General features: G+C 38.0%; 1 protein-coding gene across 1 annotated transcript in view; it reads left to right on the top strand.

Annotated features, from left to right (window-relative positions):
* The window catches only part of MYRFL (myelin regulatory factor like), a 42,196-nt gene extending 22,978 nt beyond the window's left edge, over nt 1–19,218 (top strand). The window contains exons 13-25 of the mRNA XM_085320526.1: nt 281–390; nt 4,439–4,602; nt 5,222–5,285; nt 6,505–6,590; nt 7,328–7,399; nt 7,489–7,535; nt 7,658–7,822; nt 10,978–11,052; nt 13,870–13,957; nt 14,180–14,254; nt 16,040–16,148; nt 18,788–18,862; nt 18,954–19,218. Of these exons, the coding sequence (XP_085176652.1) occupies nt 281–390; nt 4,439–4,602; nt 5,222–5,285; nt 6,505–6,590; nt 7,328–7,399; nt 7,489–7,535; nt 7,658–7,822; nt 10,978–11,052; nt 13,870–13,957; nt 14,180–14,254; nt 16,040–16,148; nt 18,788–18,862; nt 18,954–19,040 (1,217 nt within the window). The 3' untranslated portion in view covers nt 19,041–19,218. The remainder of the gene's footprint in view (nt 1–280; nt 391–4,438; nt 4,603–5,221; nt 5,286–6,504; nt 6,591–7,327; nt 7,400–7,488; nt 7,536–7,657; nt 7,823–10,977; nt 11,053–13,869; nt 13,958–14,179; nt 14,255–16,039; nt 16,149–18,787; nt 18,863–18,953) is intronic.
* The last annotated feature ends 3,569 nt before the right edge of the window (nt 19,219–22,787 follow it).

The raw sequence follows: 22,787 nt of genomic DNA, 5'->3' as shown, positions 1-22,787 counted from the left end.
TTTTTTAACATAGATTTAGTGAGACTGAAGTATGTGAGCAGGAACAATTCTGTTGTTTCTGGGGCAAAAAGGGAGTTTTAAAAGTTTCTGTTTGATTTCTGTTTTGGGATAGAAAAAATGTGAAATCCTGGATTTTTCTACCATAAGGGAAATTCTAGATCATTCTTGACCCTACCTGTAGCTTTTATGATAGGTAACTCAAAGAAAGCATGCAGTCATGGTCATTGCATGTCTAGATGTCACTGCATTTCCTGACTTTAGTTTGTTATTTTGTGAACAGGAGTAATAGCCCAGGAAGTTAAGGAGCTTTTACCACAAGCCGTTACAGAAGTTGGAGATGTTGCTTGTAATGATGGAGAAAAGATAGAAAACTTCCTCATGGTTGATAAGGTATGATTTTGAGAGAGAARGAGGATCTGTATATTTTGACCGTTCCTTTCTTTTATGGAGCTATAAATMTACACCCTGTTTTATAAATACATGTGTAGGCCTAAATCTTTGTATAAAAATGATCTTTAGAAAATCATTCAGGAAAACTGAACTCCTAGATATTGGTAAATGGCTGAATCTTTTAATGATAGAAAGTATTTACATTAACATCTCTCTAAAGTAATAAATGAGCATACAAAGAAGTGTTAAATGCAAGAAATTTAAATTAACTTCGTTGGATAAAGTTGGATAGAAATTTTACAGCATTGGTCCTACAAGTGATCCTCCAAAACATTCTTTTGCAACTAAGTGTTTAAATTAATTAAATGATTCAAATGCTTCAGAGGTAAATTAAACGATGGTGACATTTTATTTGTTAAAAAAAAAAAAAAACTTCCGTGCTCTAACAGCCTGTGTAATCTCCTTATATCAAATGCTAATGCTAATTCTGTGTACTCTGTGGGAAATTTCTTTGACTATCTTATTATGGCTTCAAAATCATACATCAAGAAATGTTTGTGGCACATAAAATAATTACTATGTTCGTAGGCTGGAAACAATGCTTTCTGTTGTCCTGGTGCACTCTCCTCCTACGTTGCATGTAGAATACGATGGTAGGAGACTAATCAGTCACAGAGGCAGGTAACACATGATTGCAGGGAGCGCTCATCTGGAACGTTACTCAGCGGCTCCTCTGTTGAGCTGCTGGTTCCCTGCAGGTCAGGGACAACTTCCCAGCTTCATCCTGCTGACARTTGGTAATGGGAAGAGGGAGGTTTTACAGATTGGTAATTTTTTCTTGTCTGAGTGATGTCATGAACATGATCATTCACGATAGTCATGCATTCTTTATTCTACAGAAAACATGAGTTTACACCACTAAACTTGGAGAAAGGATCTATCAAAAGTATAGCTTGTCTTCTTTTATTTTTATGGGTTACAAATAAATTAATAGGTTAAATCTGCGGGGCTGTATTAAACACATTGAATAAAGCTGTTGAAAGAAGACTTTCTTGAACATCCCAACGTTCATGTTATCCACAGGAGTGATTTCAGGTTTCAGGTGACTAACAGGAAAGTAGGAGGCCACTGACTAACAGAAAACCTGCTCCATATGCTGCTTGTTGTGGCTTAGAGCTCTTATTCTGCTCCCCCTTCCTGTCCCCAGGAGTGCTGAAAGTGGTAAGATGTTTTTGTTGTCATTCAGTGTGTGAATTCAGGTCAAAGGAAGCATGGAGATCAGCCAGGCTGTTGGACCATTTCCCGGCTCAATGGTTCTCCTTTCTGTAGGAGACCAGAGTATTTTTCATCCTTCTGTTCCATCTACCATTTAAGAGAGATTCCATTTAAGAATTCCAACCAGACTAAGTAAGACTGGGAAGGATCTAGTTTTTCTGCACCTTCAGAAAGGATGTGTGTTGTTGGTCATGATGAGTATGCAAGTTGATGGATAGAATGGACTTTCAAAAGACCCTTCTGGACTAAGCTGTCTATTAGACAACTCTGCAACAGTGAGGGATTGAACTAGGTGACTGAGGTAGCTGCTTCTAATTTTTGCTTATGGAGTCTTATCTAGCTGAAACACAAGTGAAACCAGGGGTTACATCCCACAGGACAGACAAGTAGGCCTTGTGTCTGTTTGAACACTTGGAGTGGGGCTTTTTAGAGCCACTGTTGAAAAGAGGAACAGTTGAAAAAAAATATTCTGTTTGGTCAGGGTTCCGTCCTCTCTAGCTGATTTCCAGATCCTCTTTGAAGAACAGTGGGGTTTACCGCTGACACTAGGCTCATTTTGCCCTTTAGTGCCCTCTGTTACAATGTGTACAGTTGCAGCATTATTTGCTCACAAAACTGCCTGGAGGTGGTCAGTTTTTTTCTTACAAGACTTTTAGACTGGACAAGTGCACTTCTAGTTTAATGAAAAAAACTGCTACAAAATGTATCTGATGGAGAAGAAGGTGCTGCCATTTGGGCCACTCTTGTTCCCTCTGTCCTCTCTAGCCTCAAACTCTGAATAACGCTTGACAGGATGCACTGCAGTGATGTGACCTAGCAAACAGAGAAAGCCTGCACAATATCGTTCTACTGCAGATGTGACCCAAGCAGCAATATGTTGCAATTTTATTTTTTTTCATTACTTCCTTTTTTCTTGCCTTCTTGGCTAACTCTGGGATCACGTCACAAATACTTGCGACCCTTGATTTGAAGGAGGTTGGGTAAATCAATGCAGTGCTATCTGTGTCTTCTCTTTCTCTTGACATCTTTAATGGAGCATGTGAATATCAACGTATACAGCATTTTGTAATGTTGGAGTGCTGGTGGTGTGCCTGTGTCTAACAATTTAAGATATATCAATTTAGGATGTATATTGAATTCAGAGCTCTGGGACTTCTCATGTCCCAGGTGGAATATCTACTCTAAAAATCCAGAGCGCCTRTCTCCAGAACACCTCAGCACTTTGAGTAGTCAGTGGACATGTGGGTGACAGTGCTCTGTATCTCTGGTTTAAATCAGGCAGGAAATGAAGGCTTGAACTTTACCTAACAGGCCAAGTTTAGTTCCAGGTGAGCAGGATGCTGACTGGTTTGGTTATGCTTCTGTGTCAGTCAACTGTTTAGAGCTCTATAAAAATTAATTGTGTACTTACTACTCTATAAAATTAATTGTATTATGAATTTGATCCAGGCTCTGCAACATTCTAAGGGAATGTCTTAACTATGGGGAAATTAGCTATTTTGGGGTAAGAATATTTATCCTCAACCTCACTGTGCTAAATACTCTGTCATCAGTGAAGTATAAAAACTTCTAATTAGTCTTTCTTCCAAAGAAAGCACTCCTTCATTTTACCAGGTGAGCATTTTCTCAGCTTTTTGAAGATACCTAGAGGAAATTCATGTTTGATTTGCAGTACAGAAGTTTGCAATTAAAAAAAAAAATTAATTTAATTTTTGTTTATAAAAAACATTGTTTGTGTGGAATACAGTCACCTTTAAAATAAGTTATTGTGCATGTTGTTTACAAGGAGAAAAGCAAAACTCTGCTTTTGCCTTGTTTCTCCATGCCTTAAGTAAACTAGAATACTTAGCAACATTTACCTCATGTAAYATTTACATTCATGTGAGAAAACTGATCTCTCAGACACAGCAATGAGGGCATGCCGTTGCCATGCTGCTGTGGTGGGTCAGTAACCATTTTTTGCTTGGAAATAGATAAAACCCTTATTACCTGGATGGGTGTACTGAGAGCTTCTCCAGCAGTAGAATTGGTATCCAGATGGCAAAGAGAGGGTAAAAGAAYTGAAAGCTTTTTTTCTGGCACTGGGTAAAATATTCAGATGGAGTAAATGGATGGTGTCTGAGCTGGCGCRGTTAAGGGACTGATCACACGTTATTAGAGGTTATAGGAGACCTATAACAGGCTGTAGAGGTTGGGGAGGAGAGAAATATCCTGCTATCACTGTTTTGGAAGCCATTTCGAATCTTRGAAGTAACATGCTTGGCCTTCTATTTTGGATCTTTCTCTGACTCACTGACTTTCTGTATAATTTGTTATATACGCAATGTGGATAGTGACTCTGTCTTGTCTGCACCAGGTTAGTCTAGCCTGTAGGTAAATGGTTGACTCTACATTTTGCTAGGGTGTTTTGAAATCAATGCTTAGCTGCAATGGTAAAACTCAAATAGCAGGTGCCTGCTTTGACTGTCTTCAAGTTTCAAATTCAGCACAGTATGAATTCAAAATATAGTTTAAACTCTTGGTGTACAAAGCTGTTTAGTTCAGTCATACTGTTCTTCAAGTCCTAATTTTCCAGTTTACTGCAGACTGAACATAAGCAATTTTTACATTCTGACAAATCAGTTTTATAGTCCTAAGTGACCTCCCATTTATGGTGAGTTAACTTGTGTTTGTATTTTAAATATTCTGTTTGTCCTTAGATAGATGAATTCTGTGCACATCACTGACTGTTGCCTCTGATGTATCTTACTTTTTTCATTGTTTTGCTTCTCAGGATCAGATCTTTATGGAGAACGTTGGTGCAGTAAAGCAGCTTTGCAAGCTAACCAACAACCTTGAAATCAGAATAGAAGAACTGGAACAGTGGAATAGAAAACTGGCCACGCTGAAACGGTTGAGCAGTTTAAAGTCAACAGTCAGTGAAAAAAGTACAGTCAGGTACTACTGTCCCAGCTCTGGGATGTTCTCTCATAGTTGTCATAGAAATTGATAAAGCCTCTGTGGTAGAAGTGAAAATTAATTTTGCTTGACAGCAGAGTTCAGCTCATTTCCAGCTGTTCTGTCTTTCAAATCTTCATCATTTAAGTTGTGCAAAAAAAAGCAAATTCACACATTTTGTAAATTACTGAGAAAATTAATATTTGAAATGGCTGTTAAATTGCAATCATTTTATAATTTCTTCAGTAGCATAAAGCAAAGGCAGACCACCTCCAGTTACAACCCTGCCACTTAGAAATTGCTAAGAGAAATCTGCAGAGCTTCTTTTACAAGAAAGAATCTTCATTAGTGCTTCAAAGGAAAAATGATGTGCATTCCTTATTTCTAAACCATTTTTCCAAGTTTCCTTTGAAATCAAAGGTAGCCTCTAAATGCATTCACCAGATGGAGGTAGCTGGAGGCCTTTGTTCTTGAAAATGAATGTAATGGCTTGTCCGCCTTTCTCTTTTTAAATGTAACAGTTGCAAAAGCATATGACATTAACCACATAGCAAAACATCTYTTTTCATTCGTTGTTTGTTGAAATGTTTGAATGTTAATGAGATCTTCTCTCTTACAGTAGGTATAGTCGAGCCACTAGTCTGTTGCCATCAAGAAAATCAGTTCCGCTAAAATCCAACAAGGTGAGTGAAACTGAATATGTGAAATAAGTCTATGAGAGAGAGTTTTGTAAGTGCTGAAATGCTGGTGAAAGTTTTCATGTGTCTAAATATAGAATTAAGTTCCTTTGTCAGAATTTTTTAGGATCATGCCAGAATCTTCAAAGCTCAACATTTTGGGATAGAAAGCGTGCACAAGACACTGTTCTACTTCTGGCCTGTATGTTTTGTGCGTGAGAGCAGATCTACCTTGTGTAATAGTATGCAGGAGGAGACTGTCAGGAGAGAACTGTTGAGTGTGCAGCTCTGTTCACATCATGCAATGTGGCCCTATGCAGAAATGCTGGTTTGGGTTCAGAAGTCTACACAGCGATAATTTTCTCAGCTATGTTCCTGGAATGCATCTTCTCTATGGCTTGCTGTTTGTATCTCCTGTTTTGTATTGGATRATGCTGCCCTTCAGGTGGTTAAGACCTGGTTAGGATGCTCTTGCTATATTTGGAGGGTTACTCTTGTCCATATCCTATTAAAGAAAGAAGASACTCCTTTCAAAAGGATTGAATGARTTAAAGAATRCGTGTTGACCTCTTTCAAGACAGTCTTCCTAGGCTGCTATGTCCTGTTCTTTAAGATTAACCACTGCTTCTYTGCCTACCTTACTCTTGMCAGTGCCAGAAAGCTTGCTTTTTTTCCATACAACAGAATCACTCTAGTATTTAGGCAAAGAATGATTGCATAAAACATAATATAGAAAAAAAATAAGTTCTCTTTATTCCATAAGGATAATCAAATACTCCATCATCTGAGACTATTGTTCTTGTCTGGAGAGTGCCTTTCTTCTSTATTTATATCAGCCCCAGTTTAACCTGTTCTGACTGTATGCTGAAAGCTGCTTGTGGCCTCACTCACTGATTTCTTCATTTGATTCTAAAATACTTCAAGAGTATGAAAAATGTCAGGAAGAAAAGAAAGGAACGGTTGTTTTTGTCCATCCTTCTTTCCTGTGTAATGTTTGTGTCCCCAGATTATTAACATTGTGCAACACTCGCACATTTTTAGGGAACCTTTCTTACCTACATTTTTCTCATTAGAAGTCAACCACTGTATCTAAGTATAGTATGACTTGTATAGTTTCTCTGAAATAAAGTTAACTTTAAGTCAGATTAATGTAGTATTTCTTAATATACTAGTAGTAGCTTATTTATATGCCACTGAAGTTGACTGCACATTGTTTTTCTTACAGGTTTGTTTGTCAAAGAAGAAAAAGTCTTGCTCCAAGAATATTTTCCAAATGACTATAACAGCTTTGATTGCTATTATGGCACTATGGTAAGAACTAATTATCAGCAAGTTGACTTGTCTCATTATAAATATTGCCCTTTTTTCTTAGTTTTGGCTTGAAATAAACGGGTTAAATTAATTTTTAGTGTTCCAAGAAATAACAATTTCAAAAGTGAACCATGTCTGTTTTTTCTCTCTCTCACCTATCTTACTCAAAGAACACAATATATTCAAATGAATAATGTATATGCCTGGTAATGTTGCAAAGTCAAAATGCTTTTAGAAAAATGAAGCGTTCACATGGCGCACACAGCTGTAATCTCTGTTAATGTCACAAGATAYGAAGGTTTCTCAGTGGCTTGCGTTACAGGTCCAAAGAAGGATGCAGCAGACATGCACACGTATTACATAATCCTTCTGTGCCTAAATACAAGGGTGATTCTGCTGTGTGCAAATGAGGACTTGTGGCAGGGAAACTATGCTCAGGGCTTCCAGATTGCCAATTTCTGTTTCTATTCGAAAAGCTGTGGTTCACAATCTCTTCATGTACAGGGTGCTTTGAACTACTGTTGTGGTTCTATTTAAAAGGAAAAACTGTTCRTGTTTTCTGCTTAATTTGGCTGTGCATATCTATGCGAGTCATTAAAATCAGTGGGAATTTTTCCTGGAAGGGCTATGATCAGTCAGTTAACTACTGCTTTTGGATAAGGTACTTTTAAAGTATTATTTATACTATGTTATATAAGAGATTGATGTCCATCTGCAGAATAATTCTCTTTCTACAGTGCTTTGACAATATCGACCCTTTATGTACTTAGCATTCATGACAGACTTTTTGAAAAACAACCCATTTCCAGGCAAGTAATTGAATTACTATTGTTTTCTGTTTTGGTTTGCAACACTGATATCCATTTCTTAGTGAATTGTTTTTCTTTTTCTTCATCAGCAGTACTGCAAGTTCTGTTGCAGTCTTTCCTTCTGCTACTATAGCAGGTACAGTATCTCTGCTGATSTGCATACACGTAACAGACTTACAGTTGCTATGCTGCTATATAATGCCAATAGACAAACAACGTTAGTGAGAATTTTGTCTTTTTTTTWAAAAAAAAAATTAGCTTTGCAGGAAAAAAGCACAATTTCTCAGAGCACGCAACCCATCRGTGGGATCCCTGAAGTGAATTTCTGTGACATTTTGCCATGTGACCAGGTCTACTGTTGTCCAATTCATCAGGCAAGAAGCAAATCTCTAAGTTATGGGAGAAGCAACACAAAGGAGGAAGGTAAGTTGAAACATGAATTTCTATGGTTTACCATTTAAGTAAAGACTGAAGAGTCATTATGAAGAGTCTGGAGAAAAGGGCAGGAATCTTTAGAAGTATTTAGCTTCTTAAGAAAGTGCCTAGTCTAGAGGATTTCAAAAGTCCTGATATAACTAGTTGTCCCCRCGGTTAATGTATTTTTGAAAATCTGACCTCGTTACCTTTAGAGTTCTGGATCCTAAAATGTTTTGTAAGGACATTACTAGCCATTCTTGGTAAATAATTTGATGTGAATCTAGAAATCACTGAATTTAACCTTTGGCTACWACTGACCAGGAATTAGCTGGGGGTAGTAGAGGGTGAAGTAGCAGTTTTAAAAAACTGACACACTCAGTAGTGACACTGCATCTTTCTCAAGCAGAGACAGAAATTGAACTGCCACAAAACATAAAACTTAGAATTATAACTCTGCTCATTCAGGCAGGGATTTTGAGCAGAGAAGTGTTATTTGAAGGCAGGGCTTTATGAAATAAATTACTTTTACTGAAATGAATTTTCTTTCAGGTACTGTCTGCCAGATGTTATATGTGTAACATATCAGTAGGCACATTGTTTACAACCCTTATAATACCTGTAAGAAATGGCTTATACATAAAGGTATACCGGTCATAAAAGTGGTGAGCACTTTGTTGTTTATGAAGTTATGAAGTTCAGCCATGATGAGAAAAAAGCTTGGGATCCGTGTTCCCCATACCCCGATCTTAACATTGTCGATATCTGGAAAAAAGCGTTAGTATTGCTAAACTCAGTGTTCGTTCTCTTCCTTTCTTGGCCTTGGGGACAATTATTGCATCAACTACAGTTAACGATTTTAGGTGAAATTAGGAGCCGACCTAGTTCAGCCTCTGCTGTACAAATGTCTGTAAGAGCAGGCATTGCTGATTGCTCTGAAGCTCTTACCGCAAAACAGTTGCAGTGGAGCTCGCTCACTGGCTGCRCTTTGTGTTGCAAAGTGCTGTTGTCTGCAGACAAGTTCTGTGTAAGTGGTTCTTGTGGTTCTCGGGATTACTGCTGCAGTAAGTCCTGTGGCAGATGTAGCTCAACACAATACTTTCAAGAGGTTGTACCTAAGTGATTTGTATTGCTCTGAAGCCTGAAAGAGTGTTGATTAATTAAAGAGACACTAATCTCATTTACAAATGAGGGAAGTGTAGGCAGAAGAAAATGAAATATGAAAACCTTCTATCCCCAGCTGGATGCTTCTGATATTATGTGGAAATGGAAGATAAGAATAAACACAAAGAATTACCTTCTCAGAGCCTCATGCTCCAAATAGCATTAAGTGTTGATCCAAGAGTGAAAAATCTGCACAAGTACACAAGCTACTGAAATATTTCAGATCTGCACAAGCTTAATGAAGCTGTGTGTATCCCCAGACAGAAGGGAACAATGTCAATATGAAATCYAAACAGAAAGAAAACCAGCAAGCTGCTTAATGTAGCTGTAGCCGAGATAAATGAAAAGGAAAATGTTTTAACAGAACAAAAAGCTGTAAGTAATATGAGGAATAATCAAGATAAACAGTAGCTATTTTAGAATCAGCTGATTAACCTAAGTCATGGAAAGATAAAACTATGTGCAATTACAGTTGAAATAATGCTACTTTAGGAGGATTGCTAAAAATGCTACTTTTGAACAGACCTTTTACTGTTCCTCTATGTGCCACCTGAATTCTGTGAGTGTAGACACAAATAATGCCTGACATATCTACTGTAGATCCTAATCCCCTGTATCTCAGATTTATTGAGGAAAAGGCTGAGTTGGCAGAGTTTAAGATGAGTGGGAACAAAAACATTCATAAGGAAGACCATATTTACRAAAAAAAAGGAATTCAGCACATATTTATGCAGTCTTGCAGTATTTGCCTGCTTCTAGTTCAATATGACCTTCTTTCCTTTACTTTATTTGTCTTAAGAACTAGGTCCTCTGAAGGATTTAGGCTTTCTAACTCCTATCGCTTTCAGTAGGCAAGAAGAGCGTGAATATCCTTCAGCATCTAGGCTTTTTCTATTCTCTGCTTCTGTCCCAGMAATGCTCTTGGTAGATTTCAGTTATCTTTATGCATTCACATTCACCATCTTTACCTAGCAAGATACCATCACAAGAAATATAAGCGTTTTTTTCCCATGGTATTTTGGTGCTGCTTATAGAATCTTTCAATTCACATGAATTAAAACCAGACAGTACTTGAGGAAAAAGGATATCAGATTTGTTGGATAAGTTTATCTGAATTTTACATGAAGAGTTTGGTTGTCCTCATTTCATTTGGTCATGTCCATGCTTTTATATTCATTACTGAGTAAACTGAGTCCCATATAGACCTTTAAGTAAACACTCAGAGTTGCTGTTTGTGACAGTCTAAAAGCACAGGAGTAGCTTTAAATTGTCTCCCAAGGCCTTGAAGGGTCTTTTTCCTTCTACAGATTAGACTATGTAATGGTTATTCAAAAGATCTTTTAAACTTCACTTCTAGAGAATTATTAAAAAAAAAAAAAAAAAAGCATAAATCAGCTTAGATTTCCCACCCTAGTTCAACACTTGGAGTTACATAGGTGACAGCAGTGAACATGGTGACTATGTTGTTAAAGCTCTGTATCAGTTTCTTTAGTCTGGTGCCTCTRTGTCTGAAGTGGTATGTCTTGGGTCTTCAATGCCTTGCCTTACATTCAAAAAGCTAATTTATTCCCATAAGCTATGTTTACAAGGCAGGTACCCATTTATTTATTTTCTCACTAATAAGAAAGATTTCTTTCTTATTTACAATCAGACTTGTGCTGAAGTGGCTGGTTGGATGTGGATTTTCTCTTTGCCTCTCTGTTATAACACCACCAATATTCCTTGTGTGGAATTAGATCTTTTTTATTAGGCTATTTTTGAAATGTGTTAAATGTCCTGTACAATTTCAAAAGCTTGTTTCTCGTTATCTACAAATGTCTTTTGTTTGTATGTGTTTTAGTTTCAGTAGAGGTAGTTTGTATTTTAAAGCATTCTCATGTTAGTTATGTGTGTCTTTATCCAAGTAATAATTAACAACATATCTTACAACGTGTCCATATTTTGCTGCTRTAGCTGTGCAAAGCTAACCTAGAAACATCTATAAACATGTTTTTGCACAGAAAACAGAAGTAACATGTTACTTGGAAGTAATTCAATCAAAAATCGTAACAGAAGACTTGATCTTGGAGATGACTGTAAGTCTCACATTTTTTAAAACTGTTTTAGTGTATAATTGTTTAACTTTGAAAGGCTGCCTTTAGACTTGGAATTCTGCTGCTAGAATTGAGAGAAGTTTCATTTATAACTGGTTATTATAGGAAATTAGAACTTAGGAATCTATTAAATATCTGCACTATAATTTTCTTGTCACTGCAATTTATTCTCACATCTTCATTAGATTTTTATAAATACGCTGGCTACCCAGTGAGTTCTTCCTCTCATCCGCGGGGAATTACTGCATAAAGAGTGCCTCACACATAATGAGCTTGTCTCGGCTAAACCTGCACCTGCTTCCTCAAGCTACTGCTTGAGACAAAAGACTTGGCTTCACACTTCGTATGCGAGACAAGTGACATTTTTCTTGACGGGAGCTAAAATCCTGGAAGGTGATCAACTGCTATCTCTTATACAGTAAATGCTTAAGCATGTGAGTGGTGTATTTGTGTGCAGGAAGTGCATGCTACAGTGTTAAGGAAGTTTGGGGTCTGGATCAGAGCATGAGCGGTTTGAAGGGGGCCATCTCTACCTTGAGATCCTGACATTGCCTGCATTAGTGGAGATGAAATGAAGCTCTTGGGCACAGGACTTCCAGCTTGATTTCAGGCTCCCCTTTAAATGACTTTGCCCTGCTGTCAGAGCCAGTCTGGGTTGAAAATAATAATGCTTTTCTGTAATGATGTTTAGCCACTAATCACAGATATTGTAACGATATATTCTGGCCTTCATTCAGTATAAACAGGATTATGCCTTGTCTTTTCAGTTATGTGGGTGCTCTGTTCTACAGGTTTTTTTAATAAATGTTTGATTGAGCAATGCTTAGATAATAGAACATCCATGCAGTGGCAGGCACTGAAAGCAGGTCGCTACCCGTGACCATGCAAGGAATAGAGCACAAATGTTCTGCTTGCTGCTTGCATACCCATGAATGAGATGATCTGAGAAAAATCATTCCCCTTCTAACTTTTTTTGCAGTGGCTGCACACCCCAGAATGGGGTCTCTTTGGCAAATAGGAATGTTCTTCTCTGCTAGCTCTGAGGGACGCATGCTCAATTTCCTTCCCTCTGTCTCTTAAGTATATGTGTGGGTATTTGTATGCTGAAGGTTAAGCAAGCACTACTGCATAGGAGCACAAGTCAGCCTATAATCATCAAGTCCCTCTGCAGAGTAGGGAAGTGTTTTTGCAGAATAGAAGAACAGAAAATCAAAAGCAGTGTTCAAAATGCAAGGTGAAGAGCAGACTTGGGCATGATGAAACATCCTCTGTATGCTTTCTGCACCACATTGCTGGATTTAAAGCACTGGCAGCATGTTTAAGCAACAACTGGATTCTGGCTATCTGCTTGTGGCTCACATATCCCAACCCCACAYGGGCTGTCCCTATCCTATCAGTAGTGTGAGTGTAAGCCCCATGAGGGGATTAAATCTGTTCAACCCCTTCTGTTTCAGGTGCTTCATGATTCAGGCTGAAGTGGGCTAGCTTGGAGACCTGAGACATGGTTGAATTATGGACCTGCACTGATCTGACTCTGTAGCTATATCCAGAAGGAACAAGCTTTGCAGAATGCAGTGCAGTGCAGTGATTCCTAGGCCAGCTGGAAAACAGAAGCAGTACAGCTGTATTAGCACACTGCTTCCTGCTGCCTGGCTCTCTGCAGGGATAAATCACCTAGCGGAGAGCCATGCCAGTATGGCTATAGTCTTCCTCTCACCATAACTACCCCCTTCAGATAATGCCTGTGGGGCACAGAGGTAAAATAGAAAGCCTGTGGCAAACTGGGGAACTTAATCCAATCTGGTTAGGGACTTAATCACTCTGGTAACAAGTCACTTTACTCAGCCTTCCTGGTAGTCAATGCACCAGCTCTGTTTTGAGGGTCTTTTCAGAAATTTTATTTTCAGAAATTTTATTTTCAGTTAGCAATGTCTTAGCCCTGAAACATATTCTATGATATATGTGCATATATATATATATATACACACACACAATGTGTATACATATGTGTATTTATACATGAGATATTGAGCTAATTTTAAAATATGAAACTTTAGAGTTTGTGTTCCACTTTCTCATTCCTCAGACTGTAAACGTCCTCCAAGATCAGAATCTAAGTGTTAGAAAGAGATCAGCATAGTATCCCAGATCTGCTGCGTTTGGTTGCTCTTATTACCACAGTTTACTTAGAATCAAAGTGGAAATATATTTTTGGTTAGCTGAGCATATTTTGATCCATATTTCATGATGTTCTTACATGTAGAATATTACAGAACTCTAAGTTCTTGAAAATTCAAGGCAGAGCTTTATAAAGATATTACAGTATCTTTTAGAGGTAGATAGTTTTTCTGGACACATGCTTAGAAACAGGTTTTATTGCGTATGAAATCATTTCTCTCAGCAAAAGTAATGGTTTTCAGATTAATGGATACTTGCATGAGCATGGTTCCTAAAACATTAAAATGAACATTGACATATTTGTATGCCAATTGGATTACATCAACATGGTCTTCAACATCTAGTCAAAAGAAAATGTTTCAGAGTGAGGTGCCCAGGCTGTTTGTCCATGTAAATCCAACAAGGATACCATGTTCTCTGTAACTTCAGAATGAATGTAATTAACCAAAGGTTTTAACTGAGGGCAAATTGAAAACAGTAGCAACTTCTGTTGCAAGCAAGCAAGTAGATGCTAATACATTAATTGCAATATTATKATGCTCTTATATTGCAATATTATTATGCTCTTATCTAAGACCTCTGAAATAAGCAAGAAGAAAACATTATTCCTAATATTTTTAGGGATTGATACAACAATCAGTTCCATACAGATTTTGGAAACTCAACAAAGCATTGACAGTCGCTATTGTAGTAAAAATCTACAGTGCAGGTAGGTAAATGGTTTTATTATGCTTTACTGTGGTGAGATAGGAGCACCATAAATGTGACATGGCTACTTGACGGGCTCCTTCTCACAGTTTTCTTTAGTGTACATGAGCTTTTTCTACATTTTCCCATTTTTTGCTTTTAAAATTTAAAAGCATTTTCCATGTTTCTGCAAAGATGCTATCTATATAGAAATCCTATGTATATTAATGTCACCTTTTATCAGGTCTGGAAATTACAGCTATGTTATTCCGGTTGACAAATACACGCCCACGAATGTAGAAATCTCACTGGAAATCAAGTAAGTGCAATTAAAGATAATGCATCCATAACAAGATAGCGATTCATTTTTTGATACTAATCCTTGCATGATTTCTATTCTGATACTAAATGAATTCATCCCTGCTCAGAGGAGTGGGACAAATCTATGCAAAACTAAATCCCTAACTTAGACCTCTGGGGAGATCCTTAGCTGAAACATAAGCCTAGTACTGCTTTCAGAGTAATGACAGTATCACCCATCAAGGTAGATATTAAAATCGAGTAGTCTTAGGCTTTAGTCGTGTACTTATTTGAATAGACATGTAYTCCTGTATCAGCAGGACTGCAGCCTTTGACCTAGTTTGGGGTTTTTAATATAGAGAAATGTTATTAGGAACTCGCATAAATAACTCCCAGCAACATCATCTGTAAGTGTGTAAAGTCTTTGGGGCAGGGACTGTTATCTTTGACTTGCCGTATCAAGCCCAGTAAAAGGGGATTCCTGTGCAGGAATACCAGTTCTGGTAGTGCGGAGAATTAGGATTTACACCAGGCATGAGCAGCAGACTTACCGCTCAGCAGACGTGCTCTTCTGAAATAGCACTCTAGCCTTGTTATGTTCTCTCAGAAGTAACATATCYTTTCTCTTAGAGCTGTTCTGTGATAAAAGCCAGCATTAGCCAGAAAAGCTGCTGGAYACTTTGCTCAATGACACTTGATTACTCCAGCCTGTCCAAGATAGGGACTTAGGAAGTTACAGATGGTCTTTGAGTCCAATCTATTGATCTTACAAAATGTACCACCTTGTCAACATCCKCCCTTAGACCTAAAGGTCTAAGTTAAGGGCTTAGTTTTGCGTGGATTTGTCCCACTCTTCTGGACAGAGGTGAGAACAAATATAACAGAACTCCTGAAGTGTCTACTCATTGCAGCAACCAAAAACCTGCATTTTAAACTTTATAAAGTAGTGGTGAAGCCCTCCCGTGTCGGGGTTAATAAATCTTATTTAGAGTTTCACTGAAGTAGTTGCTGAATTTATTGTGAATATTGGATTATTTGGGGGAGGGGAGGAGTTTTCAATATATACTTTTTCTATAACCTTTCACTTAACAAAAACTTGATCCCAAACATATTTGGGTTACTGCTGTTTCCAGTAAGATAATACATCAAAAATACAGAAAAACTTTATGCCACTGAATAAAATCAAATGAAACCAACACACAACACTCACACCTGGTCTAGGGCAGAGGATGTGGCATACATGAATGCTTGTTTGCATATGTACAGTGGAAAGTGTTAGTTATTTATATAGGTCCCTGTTTTAAGACTTATTTGGAGTTTGTCTTCGATAAAATTTTCTTCTATTGTGTTTAGGTGCCCAAATACCCTCTGGCATAGGCATGTTATGCCTGTATGTGACATAAGCCGTGAAACCCAAGCCTGTCATGACCTTTGAATTGTATATGTCATATATGATAGCTTCCGGTATGAATAGGCTTAAGGTTTAAGGAAGTTAATATACGTTTCTAGATTTATCTTAACGACTGTAAAGATCACCCAGATTTCCCAAAACAGAACTTCCTCCATTCATGGGAGGGAATGGAGCAAGTTTAGAGGTTGGTGGCTCAATTTTTTTTCCTTCCTATCAACCAATTAAATGATTTCCTCTGCTTTATTTCCCCATRATTAATATAATTAATATTTTGTTCCATTTGTTTCAGGATTTTTTTCCTATTATTTTTATTGTATTATATATATGGTTATTTTATTTAAGACCAGTGGAATAGTGTTTTTTTGTTTGTTTTTTTTTTAATCTTTCTTGAAGCACCACAGAACCATTAATTGTATTCCTCTGCAAAGTCACGTTTGGAAATTATTGCCCCTATTATACTTCAAGCCGAAGCAGTGGGGAGATTTTCCCACAAACCACACAGGTAAGATTTTTACAGTAATACTCCRGCTTGTGGGAATCATTGTATATACTACATCCCACATGGCTACTTTTTCATCTCTCCCGTTAAAAGTAATTTGTAAAAGTGAAAAAAAAAWGAGCTTTGTGGAGGAAAAATCATTCGGTTCTCTGACAATTCCGGCTGTTGGAATCATACTGCACTGAAATAGTTTGTGATGACCTTTCTCCTTTCCCCTTGCCCTCCAGAAAGATGTTTCCTTCTATTAGCTATCGCTGTTTTTCATAAAAGCATCAGTGTCTCATTGATTAGACATTATGATTCCTCGAATGTAGGTGTTCTTGACACCAGCRGTGTTGTGTAGATGCATTCTGGTATAGAGGGAGATCCAGAAAGTGGAAAAGACTTATTATAACATCTGGCTCCACTAAGTAGCCTCAAAGAGCCCTGATTATAAGWAATAAACTAATGAATGAATCAAGAGATAAAAGACCCCAGGGAGAAGATCTCCAGCTCCAAAGGGGAGTCTATTTAAAAGTCARTTTAAGGATGCGGGTATCTGCTTTAAATTGACAAAGCACCAAAAAAGGTAATTTAAAGGCAAGTAAGAACATGCTATGTATGGTACCATAGACCAACAATTGTTGATGAAAGTTRATGAAGGGACTTCCAATTTCATGTAGGTTCCCCCTTCTGAACAGTTTGCTCAGAAATGCTACCATCCTTGCTTCTGTCTTTCCTATTTTTTTGACCAGAAGAAACATTTCCAAGCAGTGTGGACAAATCTGAGGACCTAGTCACATAAAGAGTCTTCTGTTTCCCTAGAATTTGAAGGGAGTTTAAAGTCTTCATCACTTCACTGGAGATAATCTACAGTTTTCAAGATCAGGTCTCTAAATAACTTTCCAGTGGGAAAAACCAAGATGTTTTAACAAATCTTATTCCCATCAAGATAATCCAGAAAATGATATGAAAATAACTCTTGTTTTTAAACTAAATAACTATCTCTACAGAGCTTTACTGGTAAGTTCCTGTTCATACAGGACAGGGAATACTACCACTATTTTCAGTGAAATCAAGACTTAAACTGGAATTTTCTACCCATAAGATAACAATGGGAACAGTACAATAGATAAGAGTTTGGAGGACTCTCCTAAGGCTCTGGGTGAAAAATACTTCAATTTCTTCAGTATCTCTGGAGATGTAATAAATCATAGGAGTGAGTAGACTCAAAAAAGACTTTCTAGGGTCTTTAGAGAGCCATTATTTTTTGGTTGTTTTTTTCAATAATAAAATGCAACAGAAAACTGACTCGCATCAAAAAGTACCATCCTAACTATCTGATTATGGCCATGCCAAAGCCAGCTATGTCTGATAGGCTGAAGGACATCTGGATTTCTACCACCTTAACTAAAAACAGAATTTAGTGGCTAATAATTTTATTAGTCAGCTTCTGATGGGCCATTTCTTTTCCCCAAGTGCACACAAATGCACTGTTAATCTGGCCAAGGGGACTAGCTGTCATCAGCTACTCTCCTTTCCAATTTCCTTTGCAAATAGTTGCAGTTGTTGCAGACAAGCCTATAAAGCCATCAGGCTCAAGTAAACGAAGTTCTCCGTATTTTGACCAGTCTACTGTAATTCCAACACTCCTTGAGATTATGTCAGACTCAGAGAGTTTGCCTATGCAGAAATAACCCTGAAGCTTACTGCCAAAGCTGGTCAAAGAGATTTCATGTGTCAACTTGAAATCCACATCAGAAAACCTAAGCCAGCTAGCCTCCAGCAACAGTGAGCATTCAGGTTTGACCTGACTCAGAATAGAAGTGCCTGGTTGGGGAATTTTTTTTTTACAAGGATTTTCCCGAGGGCTGGAAGGCTTATTCCCCTACCAAAGGGCAGGACMGCAATCATTTGGACCCTGGGCAGTTCTCACATAAGTTGTGTCACGTAAGCCTGTCATCTCCAACACAGAGAATATGTCAGAAAGTGGAGTGAGGAAGGAAAGAGAAAAGAGTTGAGACATTAGGAACTGATAAAATAAAAATATCATGGGAGTACCAGAATGGATCATTAGGCAACAGAGGTGAGGATTAAATTTTATTCAGTGTAGGATAAAAATTACAGATACGAGACAGATCGTTTCATTTGTACATTGCAGGACACTGCAATCAAAAGTAAAATGAAATCTTCCCAGCATCTCTTTTTGAAATATTGAGTGAAGGTGAAGACGCTGCTCATATCTTTCAAATACATAGAGGAACTTTCACTGCCTTCTGAACAGGACTGATGTTGCTACTTCTAAATCAGCAGAGTTGCCATTTCCTTTTATTCAAGCTTTCAGGCCTCCTGGCACATCAGGCACAATTCCCATTGGTGGCACGGTTTGCTTTGAGGACTAGYGAGGGAGTTGTTCAGAGCCAGCTGAGAGTCCTGGCAGCCAGATGTCTGTCAGTTCCTGTTCAGAGCTGATCAGAGCAAAACCACGTTTGCAAGGTTTAAAGTCAGCACTTTGTCTTTAAATGMTCCGACTAGCTCTCGAGTCTTGTTGTTGTAATTGCTTGCAAAGCTTTTGTCAGTGAAACGTTTCCAAGCCTATCTTTCTCCCCAGTCTAATGTGAAATAAGGTTATCAAACCTCTTTCTCTCTCATTTATCATCTAGGGATATCAGCATATTTGGATTCTCCCTGTAGCTAGGTTGTATGACAGCGCATACTATTTCCGTGTGGCTGCACCGGTAAGCTGTTTTCAAATGAGGCACAGCAAAAGACAAAACATTGGAGCTGAGAGAAGATCCTATATTCATCTCCTTTATTTTTCTTCTGCAGGATCTTGCAGACTGCTCAACAGATCCTCATTATGCTGGAATGTTTTTTACTGATTACTACTTCTATTTTTATCGACAATGTAAATAATGTTGTCAATCATTCTGTTCTGTTCTTCGGGGAAATAACAATGAAGCTCTTGGTATGAAAAAGAAACTGATGTATTTTTTTGGATTTTTTTTWAAACCTTTTGCTGAGTTATATGGCATTTTCTAGTTTGTTTTGATCTTAACTTAAAAAAGGAGAAAAATAAAGCATTTGACCATGATCATAGCTCCGCGCATTCAGAAACTACTTTTAAAAAGACATGCTGCCATGGAGTACCTGGTGTGTATCGAAATGATTATGTTGTGAAGTTGCAAGGTATAGTGAATATGACAGAAATATGTAGGAGCTCTACTGAACTGGGATATGCTCCACTCTTCCAAAGATGCTACGATAATAAAATGTCATTTGCAGTCAACAGGCCTGGCTCAGCCCTGCAGGCACTTCTCTTAGTATCTGTTCCCTTTTTATTTATTTATATATATATATATATTTCCCAAATACAAAAACAAAATGACAGAAAAAAAAAAAAAAAAACCTTTGAGAAAGAGAAACGTAGCACAGTGCAAATGCTCTCTAAAATAAGTGCTGTAAGTTAGGGAATAGCAGTTCAGTTCCTCAGTGCATGTAAGCATTTCCGTCTCAGGCAGAAGTACCATCATTACCATTACAACTGTGCAATTTAATGATGGTACTGTTTGAATGAGGCGTGTTTCAGCTACCTTTTTTTTAACTGTACAGCAGGAATGAACCATTTGCTACTAATAGCAGGTTATTTTTTCTTGGCATTTGTGATTTACATTAGTGTGATCGAAGAATATATATAGTTGAGAAGAATGATGTCTTGCCTGCACAACTTTCTAAGATGGGTGGGATACATACTTGCATGGAGCAATCTTTCTTTCTGTTTGTGCTTAGGAAATATATTTAAAAGGTAAAGCTGTTTGCATGAAATTTCAAAATAGTTGCTCAGATAGAAGGAATACAGATATAAAAATCAAGTATGAATTGTGCTTTGGGTATGCCTATAGCAATCATTTGCTCTATGTAGAGAAAAGAAAGTAGATGCAATGGAGAGACTGTAGGTTTTTAGAGATTTTTAATGTAAAAGTTACATGTGAACAACATTACTTTGAATGAAATTACTTAGCAGTGAGAGGAAAAAATGAGGGAAAAAAATCTTTTTAAAAATGAGCTGACTACAATCTTAGTAAAAAAAAAAAAAAAGAGTATGTCTTAATTTTATATTTTTTGCCTGACAACATGATGGGAGAGTTTAATTTGTTTCTGTGCCTTCATTTGGTACTTCTTTTCTCACTATTACTGGATCAGAAGACATTTCTGCCTTTAGATTTCTGTGGTAAATGCTTGAGGGTAATTCCTTAAAAAAAAGAAGAAGAAGAAGAAGACTGGATGATAATGCACACAGAATCATAGAATCGGTAAGGTTGGAAGGAACCTCTGGAGATCATCCAGTCCAAACGCCCCTGCTCAGCAGGGTCACCTAGAGCACATACATTTTGGAAAAAAAGACTGTGCATTTCTAGACCTGCCTGCTTTTCATCACATGTTGTTCTGGGTTGAGATACTCTTCCTATGGCTGAGAGCACTGCAGTAGGAGAATATAAGCTCCCAATATTTAATGTCATCAAAACTCTTCCTATGATTAGAATCCGGCCTGACATGCATGTGGGATAGCAAATAGTTTATTTGTAAAAAGAGCTCACAGTGGTTTTATTACAAATTAATTGGCCAATTTAAGAATTTTCAACTCATTCTTTACCCCTGGAGTATGTTTTTGGTGAGGCACTCTAGAAGATTTGATTCAGATTTAAGATGACATGTTGCTGTACAAAGACTGTGTTCTACCATTCTAACATGTCCATGGTAACAAAAATCCACCTCAGCCTGTTCCTGAAGTCAGGCAAGAGCTAGGGAAAAACTGGCAGAAATGAACTACCTTGTGTTGAAAGAACCATGATAAATAGTCTTCAGGCTCCTGACAAAGCATGCGACCCTCGGGGAACTGGAAGCCTTCGCTTTCCTGCGTGCAGAGAGGTGGAATTCGTCTCGACACCCCTGAACCCGCGACATTCTCTCGTTGCCTCTGGCGATCCTGGCTTCTGCCTGAGATGGTCTTGTTATCCCTTGAAGAAAGCAACATTGAACGATGACTGCCGTGGAAAATACAGCCAGCAGCATTTTCCTTGCCAAACAACTAAAGGAAGTAAAGATTGATTCCTTTTTTTTTTTTCCCCTCTCTGAATGAAAAACTTGAAATCTTTAAGAACCATGTATTTCAACTGTTCTTCTGCCTTTCCTGTGTGTTCAGTGATAAAGTTGCACTTTTTAACAGTGGTCATTACAAAGCAATTTGAAAAAGTGTTGTGATATGGAATAACACATTATTAACATTTTATGTATGTTGTACCTGGAATAGGAAGCCCTCTTCCCTTATCTCTTTTTAGCACAGTTCCACACCCCACTGAAATATTTTCTCGTAACTTGAGAGGGAGCTGGGGCAAAGCAAACTCCTGCTTGAGGGAAGACGGGCAGCCGTTAACTGCAGAGGCAGAGCACCCTAGAGCTAGAATAGGGCGAGCTGGTATGATCTCATCTAGATTACAAGCCATCTTTTCCATACCAAGGACATGATATGACGGTTCACGTTTTTCTTGACTRTGACTCTGATTTTGGATTTCTAACTTCTCACAGCAGTCTCACATCATCTGACTAGATCAACAGAACTCAGATTTCACAGGGAAGRTGGTGCTTTTTCAGACAAGGTATTTTGGGGTGTTCTGGTTTTGTAGATTCCGAGCTTTGGATGACATCTTTGAAACTAAAGAGGTTTGGATTCAGTCTTGCTCCTCCTGGGGCCAGTCATGTAGCCTTTATGCCTTGATTCTTCATCAATAATACTGAGCTGAGAGTATTTCCCCCCCTTGAAGGAGCAGAGGAAACTTGAAGCAGGGCAGTGCTGGGAGGGTGAATGTATTAAAGGCACTAAGATGCTCATATGTTCCTGTAATGGATGGATATGTTTAGGACTATTCAAACAACAAATCGTGCTTAAGTGAAACAATATTAATGCTCAGCCCTTGTGAAAAATCAGACCCCTTTCCTAGCAGCCAAGACAGGAGTGTGTATGTCTAGCTTTAACTTTTCTGGTTTGAATGCTTTGAGCTTAATAGATTAACTCAAGATGCTCGGCTGGGACATAGTTATCTCCTACAGAAATTTTTCTTCTGAAAAAGCATGGAAAAATTCTTTCTGGGCAGTGGTGATCAAGTAATTRGAAGAAACAATTTTCACTTAAATTTTTGTTCCCTCTTTTCTTTACTCTCATACTTGCACAGTAGTTATTATGTTTTTCTTTTAATAGGATATGAGTGTGTTTGCTCACTACAGAATGAATAGAGTTCATTCTGTAATGAGTAAGTTAAAACAAGAAAAAATAATGGACTCTAAGTAYGTCAAGCAGCCTGACTTCCTTGTAAATGTGGTCTCCTCTTCCCTACTCTTACTTCCCCAAATRGCATTGGGGGAAATTTTTTCTGTCAAAATTGCACGAGTGTTTTTAGCCCAAGCATGAGCTTGGGCTTCAAAATAATAATCCTGACCCAATTTTAACCCTGGTTGCTATGGCACTAGCACAGGCTGGGCGATGGGCGCAGGCAGAGCCATGTGGCCATGGTACGTAAGTCTTTTGTTTCTCCTTGGCTTGGATCCAGGGAGCTCCTTTCCCATCTTCTCCCTCTACTCCACAGCAGCTGGCGACAGCTTACATCT

Source organism: Rhea americana, unplaced genomic scaffold (genome assembly GCF_003343005.1).
Source record: "Rhea americana isolate MKP2758 unplaced genomic scaffold, rheAme1 scaffold_64, whole genome shotgun sequence".
NCBI lineage: Eukaryota > Metazoa > Chordata > Aves > Rheiformes > Rheidae > Rhea > Rhea americana.
This window is presented reverse-complemented; position numbering and strand designations above follow the sequence as displayed.